At 44.5% G+C, this 12,541-nt stretch overlaps 1 protein-coding gene across 2 annotated transcripts in view; it reads left to right on the top strand.

Annotated features, from left to right (window-relative positions):
• znf608 (zinc finger protein 608) overlaps window positions 1-12,541 on the top strand; it is a 44,567-nt gene that overhangs the window by 20,239 nt on the left and 11,787 nt on the right. For both annotated transcript variants that reach the window (XM_079567114.1, XM_079567115.1), the window contains exons 4-5: window positions 2,155-2,526; window positions 6,372-8,037. In XM_079567114.1, coding sequence (XP_079423240.1) covers window positions 2,155-2,526; window positions 6,372-8,037 — 2,038 coding nt within the window. The remainder of the gene's footprint in view (window positions 1-2,154; window positions 2,527-6,371; window positions 8,038-12,541) is intronic.

The following is a 12,541-nucleotide window of genomic DNA, read 5'->3' as shown; positions in this document are numbered from 1 at the left end:
GGGAAACTGTTGCTATGTGCGGAGAAGCTAGCCCGCGTGCTCCGGAGCTGGATACTGTAGAGCGCAGCAGTGTGTGGCTGAGTGTCCGCCAGAGACAGGAGGGGAAGCGGGGAGACACAAGCGCCAAATCTAGGGAGTCGGAACAGTCAAAGTCTGCATTATAAATATCAGCTACAGAATAGTTTTTCTTTTTTAGAAGATGACAGCGAGCAGAGCGAACGAAAACGCTCCGGCTCCAAACATGCCGTCTGTATCCAAGCTAACGTTAGCGAAGCGGTGCTAACGAGTGCCGTTTTTCGCTTCTACTGAACAATTTGCTGTGAAAAGCATCCATGTTTATATTCCGCTAGTAAGCAACAAAAAGTAAAAAATTGTGAGGTTTTCTTCCCCCTCGGCTAGGCCACGCCCCCTTGTTGGAAGCGTTGCCGTCTGTATCTATGTTGGAGTCGACTGAACACTATGAATAAACATCTTGGAGAGAGTACAGTCTGTTTTTTACTCTGACATGAAAAAGATGTTAAATCCACGTTTTCACCAGCAGCGTCTTCACTTCAAGCAACTGTACCTGGTTTTGCTCCTTTTTCAAATTGAAAAGCAGAATGTAGAGGAATTTAAACAGTTTGCAGCTTCCCCAGCTCATTTCTATCTCTCACAATTCTAACGTCAATCCACACGAATCCATTGTTTCGTTGGACTCTTATCGACACACATTCTCCTTCAGGAACACGAGTCTTTTAGGTGAAGGTCAAAGCCAGCAGCGACTGGGGTAAAGTCCTGCTTCCCTCTGCGGCTGTGGCGCTCGCTCCTGAGGACGGGCGGGCGGCAGTAAAATCCAGGGCAGCGTTGGGAGAATACTGATGTTACACAGACGGGTCAGACCAGGTGAGACAGGAACAGTGTGTGCCGAGGGGAAACGCTCGAGAGCAAAGAGGAGAGAAAAACATGAGGAGGATACTCACTCAGCACCGTCGTCTGCTGCTCACTGAAGTTAAAATAGAAATCAAAGACGACACAGAAATGATCAGATATGAATCGAATCCCGCTTTTTGTAACATTTTCTAATGTTTTATTGTTGTTCTTAAAGGAACAGGCCACTGTTTTCCATACCGAGATATGTTCTTCCCTGAGCTTAGACGTGTTGATGCGTACCTGTCTGGTCTTTGTGTGTGTCTGTGGAACAGCTTGGTCACTTCTAACTTCACCCCGTTTGGAGCTATAGGAATATACTGGAAGAGGCCAAATGCTAACCACATCTTTGGTCTTTTTGCTTGGCTGAAGGCACACCGTTCCATACTGAGATTGTTCTTACCTGAGCTTGGATGAGTTGATACGTACCTGTTTGGTCTTTGTGCCCGTGGAAGAGCGTGGTCGCTTCTAATATCACCCCCATTTGGAGCTATAGGAATATGCTGGGAGAGGCCAAATGCTAACAACATCTTTGGTCGTTTTGTGTGACTGAGGGCACGCACAAAGACCAGACAGGTACGCATCAACTCGTCTAAGCTCAGGTAAGAACAAATGTCAGTATGTATAAACAGTGGCCTGTTCCTTTAACTAGGGCAGGGTTTCAAAACATTTTATTATCGATCCCAGTACTGAAACGATACTTGGTTTTCGATACCGATACTAGAATATTTGACGTCTAGAACCAGAAAACAGAACAATAATGTGTGGAAGATCTGCACATTTACAATATCGAGTTCATCTCCAGTGTCAAGAAATGTGTGGAAAAAATGGGAATAATTTGGGGTAAAATTGGGAGAAATTCTGACAAAATACATTTTACAAAAAAAAAAAAAAAAAATGGGGGGAAATAGGGAAAATGTTGGTAGTAAAAATTTGCTAAAATTAGGGGGGAAAAAGAAAAAATGGGGCAAACATTGGGCATTTTTTTGGGAGAAAAATAGGGGGGAAATTGGGGCAAAGATTTGGGAAATACCATTTATTTGAGGTTCCTCTAACCCTGACCCCTGGACCAACAGCATCAAAACTTGGAACTAAAGATATACGTTTGTTTTTTCGGTTCCTGTTATCGATGCTTTTGTTTTCTCAACACCAGTAGACCTTTACATTTTTTTCCGATACCAGACTGGTATGGTTTAACGGTACCCGGCCCTCATCTGAACTAACCCTCTCCGTGCCTCTGTTCCGTAGGTTCTGCGACTCCCCCTGCAGTGACCCGGAGCTGCCCGGCGGCCGCGGCCGAGGGAAGCGTCTGCGTCTGGCTCTGAGCGACCGTTCGTGCGTGGACTCGTCTCCGGCGGCGAAAGTCCGCGGGCTGAGCGCGCCGCACCGCAGCAGGGGCGGAGCCAACTCGGCCCTGCACAGCAAGGGCCGCCGCGGCAGTCTGAACCTCATCAACGCCAACTGCAGGTCCTCTTTCTTCACCGTGGACGAGGCCAAGACCGCCGGCGTTCTGTCGGGGAAGCGCAAGAACAAGGCGCCCGCCGACTTGGACCTCAGCTTAGTCGGCGCTGAGGAGGTGAAGAACGGCAACGGCAAACGGATCCGGGCCAAGTCTCGCAGGTGAGAAATACACGCAAGCATGGACCAGATTCAAACAGCCATTCAATCAGGGGGGTCCAAACTTTTTTCATCGAGGGCCACATATTCAAGTTTATTCGATGATGAGGGTCACAAACTAGTGGTCAATGCAGAGAAACATTCAACTGGATGCATTTAAGAAAGTTTTTGAATTGTGTCCCACACCTTTAATTAGACTTGGAGGCAGGGGCGGACTGGCCATATGTCCGTTCTGGAAGAGCACAGAGGGGCCACTGGCTCCAGGGCCACCGGTCCCGCCTCAACCGAGCTTTACCCAATTCTAAAAGCTCAAAAGAAAAGCATCAAAATAGCGAGAAAAAGAGGATGAAAACAAAACAAAAATGTGATGAAAAGGCGACAACAAAAATAATGAAAAAAACCCAACAAAAATATGACAAATATGACAAAAATGTGGCGACGTGACGAAAAGTTACCATCACTTTTGTAGGTCTTAGCTTTCAAATGAGGCGTTACATTGTTGCTCTTCAGTCGAGAAGCTTTTAGATTTGGGTAAAGCCCAGTATAAAAAAACATGAATCTAAAAGGAATTCCGTGGAGTATGGTGTGCCACAAGGTTCATTTTTGGGACCATTATTATTTATTATTTATATTAATGATTTTGCTTCTGTTTCTACGACCACCTTTCCCGTTCTTTTTGCTGATGACACCAATCAAAAAAATAATAATAAAAAGCCGAACTGGGGAAAATGCACTCGTTAATGTTAAGGCGGGTGGTAAAAGGTTAAAATATGTATTTGTGGAAGTCACAATTACGCTAATTTGGGCCAGGCTGGTCAGAGTCCAGGGCTGTTTTTCATTCCCAGTCCGCCCCTGCTTGGAGGCTTAATGCAGCTCTGTCTCATATAATTAGCATTCCAAAAACTGAAAATCTAGATTAGATTAAATGTTAAATTGACCATGACATTTTAAATTGTAGTTGTTTTGACTGGTTAAGATTTAGTTGGGCATTTGACCAACATTGTGACGAGTTGTCTCTGACTCGATTCAATACATTTAGCCTTTTTTCAGTTTGATTTCTTTACCAATGGGGTAAGAAAATTGCACTTGTCCCATTGGGCCGTTTTGTTTTCTTATTTTCAGCTAAATGATCATAGAGCCAGTCTGAAATGTCATCAAACAAGCAAAGGTGACTTGGTCCGATCAGGAAAAAAAGTCTAAATAAATGAAAAGGACTCAAAACAAGATTAATATTCTCAATTTAAATGATTTAAACCGACGCTTGATATTTAGTTTTTGTAGTGAGTCATAATGATTAATACAGTTGAAGCCTGAGGAGCTTGAAGGCTACCAAAAATTGGTCTTTTCGCACCACTGCTTTAAAGGAATAACATCAGCAGCTTTATATCATCTGAAAACATCGCCAAGATACAAACTACTGTGATAAGACTGAAGTCTGGTTAGACTCCTCCCATCTGGGTTGAACGTGGCAGCCAATCGGTGAGCCCGCCAGAGCTGCAGTGAGTCATAACACATACACGCACCTCCTTCAAAATGTCACTCCAGGTCAACGTGCTGGAGAACGCAAGCTCTGTGAATGTTTTTTTTAGTTTTTTCAACAATATTTTTATTGAATTTTCTCAATAAGCAAGAGTTGTTTTACAGGCTTTGATAAAAGTACAAAATGTATCAAAGTATTTATAATAATAATAATATATAAGTATATAGAGGCATACAAAACAGTGGCAGCCCGACCCATGCATACAACAACAAACCAACCCCCCCAAAGGTGCAATAATAAAAATTATAATAAGAAAAAAAATAAGAATAAAATAAAATCACTCCAAAACTCCGAATGCTATGCAATGCTCATGAAGTTACAAATCTCCCCTGTCCATCAAGACATGTGACAGATCCACCCTTTCCAAATAAATAATAAAAGGTTGCCAAATCTGATCAAATGATTCCCCTTTACCTTTCAAAATATAGGTTATTTTTTCTAATGCTAGAGCTGATGCCATTTCTCGTACCCAATGCCCTTCTTTTAGACATTCCATTTTTTTTCTCCAGAAAAGTGCTATTAAACGTTTAGCGTGAAGTAGACCAAAATTGACAAGAGTCTTTAATGTTTAGGTATAAAAATATCTGTTGGATAAATTCCTAATATGAACAGTTTGGGATTTCTTTGTATTGTAATGTTTAGCATAGTATTAATTGCCTGTCCAATGCTCCTCCAGAATTCCTGTAATTTCTCACATTCCCACATGCAGTGATACAGGGTACCGTTTGCATTATTGCACTTTACACATGTATCTGGGATATTATTATCTAATGAATGTAGTTTGACAGGAGATATATAAGTACGCATCATCCAGTTGACCTGTAAAAGTTGTAATCTTGTATTTACAGTCTGAGTATGGGCTTTTAAACACAGTGCTTCCCATTCGTCCAAAGAAATGTCCCCCCTAAGATCCTCTTTCCAAGCATTTAGTCTGTTAGCTGAGGATTCTGTCGATGAAATAATGAACAAATTGTACAAGTAAGAAACATGTCTTTTGGTATCTCTGTGAATGGTTGATCCGTACACAACACGAGGAAAGAGACGACAAACACCTTCAGTTATTTTGTAATATATTGTTCCTATGTTTTTGTGCTTTTGTGTTGTCACTTTTTCTGTTATTTACATTTGCCTGGCTGTGTTTCAGTTTTCTGCAGCTAAAATCTGGAACAGTCCAGAAGATGTGAGACAGGCCTCAACTCAATGTTCAAATCCAGGCTGAAAACAGTTATTTTAATCTGCGACGGCTTAATACGAGCGATCGCTGTTATTGTTTACTTCTGCAATCTTCGCCGGATGTTTTGGTGAATGGTCGGCAACAGCTGATGCATCCAGGCCTCTAACTCGATTTTATTGCTGGTTCTAGAATGTGATGATGTCATCGGACCCAGCGGGGGGCAAGAGCCAGTTTTTCCTATTAATAACATTACACTTTCACAAGTCATAGCTAAAAAGAAAATATATGAATTTAAAAAATGATCTTTAATATCAGTCACTGGGTCCAAGATCTCTCTGTACAAGACCAAAAATTTCCTCAAAAACAAAATAATTTTTCCTCTATATAATAGTATAGGCCTTTAGAACGCTGTGATGTCACCTGCAACCCAGCAATAAAATGATGATCTGTTACAGCGCAAGAGAAGCAGTGCCCTGTTTATGGACATTGTTTTTGCTGATCATAGGATTTTAATACAATTTTTATAAAATATGAAAGCGTAAAATGCCTCCCACGTCAACGGATCGCTCGTATGCTCTTTGCTTTAAAGAGGGGGTATTCTTTTTTCAGTCACATAGCACCAGTCTATATCTCACTACAATGATGACCAAACCTTCTGTTGGTCTGTAAATGCAGTAAATTAGAATAACTGCCTTGTATAAAATGTCTCTCTCAAAATGGCTGTAGTGAATGTCTTGAAATAGGCCTCTGTCTCTTTAAGAACCTTTGACTCTTTCGGACACGCCCCCTCCACACGCTGTCTGTGGCATCAGTGGGGAGGGGGTTCTGCTGAGGAGCAGTGGTTGGTTACTCGGCTGGTGACGAAAGCTCGGAGGCGTCTCCAGGAGGTGGGGGCGTTCCTAGGAGGACTCAGGCAAACCTATCCCTAAAATGGCCGCCATCAGAGTTTTTACAGATTACTCAAAAATACGTGAATGTGCCAAGGCAACACTTCAGCCATGTTTTTAATGAGGGAATGACATAATAACATGATGTCCATTTTGCATAATACCCCCCCTTTAAATCTAATATTCTTCTTTGATTGCTTCTTGTGTACGAACTGTGCTCCACAAATAAACTTCCTTTTCGTTGCAGCGCCCCGTCGACGCCGCAGGGGAAGAACGACCCCTCCTTTATGGACCCGGGCGGCGGCGTTCTGCCCATCCTCATCGACTGCCCGCACCCGAACTGCACCAAGCGCTACAAACACATCAACGGGCTGCGCTACCACCAGACGCACGCGCACCTGGAGGCGGAGGAGCGCCGCAAGCCCGACGCCGTCGAGGCGGCGAAGGACGCGGACAGCGAGGGCCGGCTGTCGGACTGCGAGGACGGCATCGCGGCGTTCGACATCTCCGAGGGCCCGACGAAGAAGGCCGCGCCGCTCTACAAGGTCACGACCGTGGGGTCCCCGAAGAACAGGCGGCTTCTGCTGAGCGCCGACCAGAGCGCCAAGACGCGGAGGACGTCTCTGCTGAAGGACGGGCTCATCGACGACTTGACGAACTTACCCATCATCTCCAACATGACGGTGGTGCTGGAGAACTGCATGGTGCCGGACAGGAACTCCAGCGTGGAGATGCCAAAGCTCGAGGCGGAAGGGCTGATCGATAAAAAGAGCAAAAAGGCCAACGGGAAAGTCGAGAAAATGTCCAAGTCGAGGATAAACCGCCCGATCGCTCCAGCGCCGGCTCCTCCCAAGCTGGTCGCGATCCCCAACGCGACCTACGGCAACAGTGCGAGTCCGGAAAACGCGGCGGGTCAACAGCAGCCTTTGAGCTTGACGACCAAAAACGTCCCGTTGAAGCCCATCAAGCCTAAACTGGGCATCGCGGTGGAGCCCAGCCTGGTCAAAGCGACGCTCGTGGGATGCAGCAAAGACACGAAGAAGAAAGAGAAGCGGAAACTGAAAGATAAACTCGCGAAAGACGGCGCTGCGCGACTCGCGGCTAACGGCGAGGCGAGTAAGCTAGAGGAGAACGGAACCAAAATGGCGTCGAAGGAGATCCCCGGGAGTCTCCTGAAGGAGCACCTCAGCAAACAGGACGCGGTGAACGGGCTGGCGGAGACGCAGGAGAGCAGGATGGCGAGCATCCGCGCGGAGGCCGATAAGGTTTACACGTTCACGGACAACGCGCCCAGTCCGTCCATCGGCGCCTCGCGGACGGACGGCTGCAGCGTGGACAGCAAGAACAACAGCCCGGCGTATTCCGACATCTCGGACGCCGGCGAAGACGGAGCCGCCGGCCGGTCCGCGTCGTCGTCGGACTCGAGCGCCAACTCGCACCATTCGGGGAAAAGCGCGGCGAAGGAGAACCCGCAGTCGCCTTATTACCACGGATACGACCCCTACTACCTGCAGGGGTACGCGCCGTCCGAGAGGCACAAGAGGGAGCGGAAAGACGAGGCGGCGAGGGACGAGGACAGCAGGGGCGAGTTCGCGGACAGCAAGAAACCCGAGGGCCAGTCGCAGCTGCAGCTAGCCATGAGCCAAACGGCGCTGGCCCAGTCGCTGTATTACGGGCAGTACTCGCGCGGGATGTACACGGACCCCAAGTTTCTCGGCTCCAAATGTTGCGACGCGAAGCAGCGGGGGCGAGACGGCGACGAGGGCAAACACGCGGGGGGCTCCGGGAAGGACGGGGCGGCGGCGGCGGCGGCGAAAAGCCCGTACGTGGAGCTGAGCGCGGGAGGAGACAGGGGGCAGACGAAGGACAGTGAGGAGGGCTCTCAGACAGACTCGAGCGCTGCCTTCGCCACCGTAAGTTTCCCCCTCTGTCTGTAGAGCTGACGGCCTGGAGCTAACGCGGGCGCTAACGCGGGCGCTAAACGGTGCTAAAGCGGGCGCTAAACGGTGCTAAAGTCGGCCGACGGTAAGGCTAGACGCTCGCGCTGACTGTGAGCAGGTGCTAAACTCGAGTCGCGGCTCGTGGTGATTCTGAATGTCGTCCTGTGGGTTAGGTTTTAACGGGAAACACGTGAGTTTATAACAAGTGTTTTGATATTATTGTATAGAATTGCTAAAGGTGCTGAACATGTTTATTCTCTGTAAAAAAAAAGCCAAGTCCACACATATAAAGATCACATCGCTTCCCATGAATAGTGCGACGCTTTTAGTGCCCATGTTTTAAATGCTCTCAGCTGAGGATAAGAATGTCAGTGACTCATTTTCCCTGCAATGCCACACATAAAACAGAAGAGGCCAGAGTTACGCTTCATTTGAAAGCTAAGACCTACTTGCGTTGTCGTCACCTTTTTCGTCGTATTACTGTTGTGTTTTTGTTGCGTTTTGGCAGCAATAGAGCCAACTCCAGGTAAAAAACTGAAAGTCATGGGGCTTAAAGCAGTACTAAGTAACTCATGCCCCTAGAGGCAATAAATGCAACTGCAGGGGTCGTAGCAAGTTGCGATTTTTTAGCTCATTAATTGTCTGTGAGAGTAAATACTGCGCTGACAGAAAAGACAAAAGGACAGAGGGATATTGTAGATCCAGTTACACAATGGAAGTATTTTTTTTTCACTCAAACTTGACTGTAAATACTGTTTAAAGCTAGCCCGCAGTTAGCTTTGCCCGTTAGCCTGTTAGCTTCTTCTTTGTGATTCCATTGGTGTGTATTGGTGACTCCGGTCCGGTGGCAGTCAAGTTGCAATTGTGGTTTTCTGGCCAGAGACACCAGGGGGAGATGAAAGACCCCCCCAATCATCACCATTAACACTTGTACTACGGACAGGATTTATTAAGGTAAACAAGTTACTTAGTGCTGCTTTAAGGGACATGGTGGAAAACAAAACGTCTGCCAATCAAAACAAAATGATCGAAAACAGATCAAGTTCTAAGTGGTGCAGGCTTTTAGATCTGAAGTTGCCCTAGTTGTGCAAATCTGTTCCTAACTTTCAGCTGTCAGAAAACAGAGCAACCCGGTCATTTAAGCTTCTACCAAGGCTAATTACTTTTAGCACCAATGCTACAACTGGGTTTGCACTAATAGCTTTGTCCTTGCATTATCGTAATTTTTTTCCGTCATATATTTTGTGCCCCTTTGTCGCTTTTTCATCGCCTTTTGGTCGCTCTTCTGGTGCTTCTTTTTGCTGCATTTTCATCCTCATCTACATCTTGTTTTGTCGCTATCTTGATGCTTTTTTCAAGAAGCTTTTCGATTTGGTTAAAGCCACACAGCGTAGAATTTTACCCGATAAACAAAATGGAAAAACAAGCATTTATTTCATGACAGATATTTCCAGCATTGAAAAATTCCTCATAAACGTACATGTACTTTTGCTATGAGCGGCTCACCTCTCCTGAGATATGACGACAAATGACATCCAGGTCATGTCATGGATACAGCTCTTCTCACAACGCAGCTGCTAAAAGTAAATGGATAGTAAACAGTGTTTGGGTCTGAGTGAGGCTTTAGATTTGGGCTGGACAATATATCGCAAACAAATATTGTATCGCAATTAGGTCTGTCACGATAACTACTATATCGACTTATCGTCCTATAAATAACAGATAAACCATACATTTTTGGGCTCCATATTTATCGTCTGTACATTCATTAGCATTACCTCTATTTTTGCTTCATAAAACTTTGATTACTCACTGAAGCAAATGAAGTTACATTATATTTCATGTTTATCGCAGCTTGTGTGGTATTTTCGGATGTGATTACCGTAAATTCTCTTAATACTGGCCTGTATTCCATTAGAGGCCGGGTCTCTGACAGAGGCCGGGTTCGAGGCTGACGGAGGCAAATTAAAGCCGGTCTCTAAAACAGGCCGGGGCTTTTATTAGAAACTATAGCAGTAGAAATATTCCCCATGTTAGGAATTTGTCTCATACTCGTGTAAATGAAAACTCACGTGCAGGAAGTAAACAAACGGGAACCCGGGCCGATGGGGACGCTGCGGAGGAGCTGATCCAAGCGTAACTTTGACACAGATTTAGCCACTTTTCAAACCTCCTCTGACTATTTGTAGAAACAGGGCAACAAATGTTGTGTGACCCTTCAGGGTTTGAATAAAGTCACCATTGCATCTTCAAAGCACGTCCAGCTGCTCCGTGTGCAGGTCAGTCCCACGCCTCAAAATAACTCCTCCCATCAGCGCCAGCGTCTCGTCTTCTCTCGGGTCAGTCTCATGATCGATCACAAACACAAACGCTCCGTCTAAACTCGCCTTTTACACAAGATGACAATAAATAATTTGGTCCGCGGTAAAAACGAAACAGAAACCTGCAGTGACATTGATGTCAATGCTCCGCTAACAGCAACTTCCTGTTGTCCCGACAAAATAAAAGGCGTCAATGTTCCAGCCGCTGGGAGACGGTTTGAAATGTTAATTAATAAATGAACCTAATATTTTAGAACAAAGGTTTACTGTTATTTTGATACCTGAGAGTCGACAGTATCGACTATCGTTAGAGTCAATAATATCGTTTATCGCGATACTTTCCTGCCTCAATATATCGAACTTCAAATTTGTATTGTGACAGGCCTAATCGCAATATGAGGTGATGTTATATCCATAACTAGGGCTTGGTATAGGTTGCATACACGTGACGTCACATCATCCTAAAGACCCTATACGTATCGCGATCAAGTGTATCGAGAAAGAGTGCCCATAATACACAATATATTCCAAATTTTAAGAAGAAAGGATCTTTGAGGTGCACAAAATGGAGGTTTTCATTATGCTGAATAAGCTCAGCAATTTAAGCCTTTTATTGCAGTAGTTAAAGTGCATATTGTGATATGTTCTTTATAAAGACTATGGTTAGACAAGCATGTTTGCTTCTCATGATACAGGTGCCTCCATACGATCACATACTCCATGACGATATATTGCCGATACAATATATTGAGCACAGCCCTATGGATAACACAAGAAACTACAGCGTTGACACATGGAACTTATTAATGTGCAAACGTTTAGTTTTTGTTCTAATGCAGTTTTATTTTGGTTCCGAGTTTGTGCTTTTGGAGTCGACAACTTGAACAAATACTTACAATTTATCGCAATACTTGTTTTTATGTTACAATGCATTTGTGTTTGTAAAATGGCGCCACTGCTGTTATGAACAAATTCAAGTCTTGACATGAACTATGACAGTCAAACGTCCGGCTGGTCTAAAATGGCAGCGTTTCCCAAGAGTAGCCTCATGTTGAGTGCTTTTATATGTGTGGACCGGGCCTGAATGTTGTGTTATCGAAGCTGCTAAAGCCTCTGTGTTACTGGCCTCACCTGTTTGACCTTCCGCAGTGACCATAAAGTGTTGGATAAAAGCTTCTCGTTTCAATGGCCTGGATTTGTGTGTGAATCCAAAGTGGCTGCTCCATCTCCACGTCTCCGCCATCGTCTTGAAGCATGTGCACATCCATCTGACTGTCTCGTATTCTCCACATCCCCCCCCCCCTTTTTCACCAAACTGGTCCTGGTTCTGGGGCCAGTTTCAGAACCAGAACCGGTTCTTAAAACTGGCAACGGAACCAGCTGGAAAAAGGGCGGTCTGGCGCTGCTTCGTAGAGGTTTGGCTTCCGACCAATCACAGCGAAACACGATACTTTGTTACTTACGCTCTGTTTTTGAGGCGCGTAGGAACCGATAATGTAATAACGGCACATACTGTACTGTAATTATTACGTTATTGGCCTGACGCTATGACACTAAAATGAATCACAAATGTAACAAATCCAGCCAATAATGTAGTAATAAAGTGACACATTAAACATTGTTTTGTGCTGTTTTCTTTAACCTCTTACCACCCGCCTGAACGAAATGCATTCTGTCCTCTTTGGCCATTATATAGGTCTGTGTAACACCTCATTTGAAAGCTAAGACCCACAAAACTGATCTTTTTCCTCGCGTTTTTGCTGTGTTGAGTAACCTTTTTTGGGTTTTTGGTCACATTTTTGTTGAATTTTTGTCACTTTTTGTTGAATTTTTGTCACTTTTTGGTTGAATTTTTGTCACATTTTGTTGAATTTTTGTCACATTTTTGTTGAATTTTTGTCACATTTTTGTAGAATTTTTGTCACATTTTTGTAGAATTTTTGTCATTTTTTTGTTTAATTTTTGTCCTTTTTTTGTTGAATTTTTGTCACATTTTTGTTGAATTTTTGTCACTTTTTGGTTGAAATTTTGTCGCATTTTTGTTGAATTTTTGTCATTTTTTTGTTGAATTTTTGTCACTTTTTGGTTGAATTTTTGTCGCATTTTTGTTGAATTTTTGTCATTTTTTGGTTGAATTTTTGTCACATTTTTGTTGA

This window comes from Gobius niger (assembly GCF_951799975.1).
Source record: "Gobius niger genome assembly, chromosome: 1".
Taxonomy (NCBI): domain Eukaryota; kingdom Metazoa; phylum Chordata; class Actinopteri; order Gobiiformes; family Gobiidae; genus Gobius; species Gobius niger.
The sequence above is the reverse complement of the archived record's forward strand: the minus strand, read 5'-3'. Positions and strand labels throughout refer to the sequence as shown.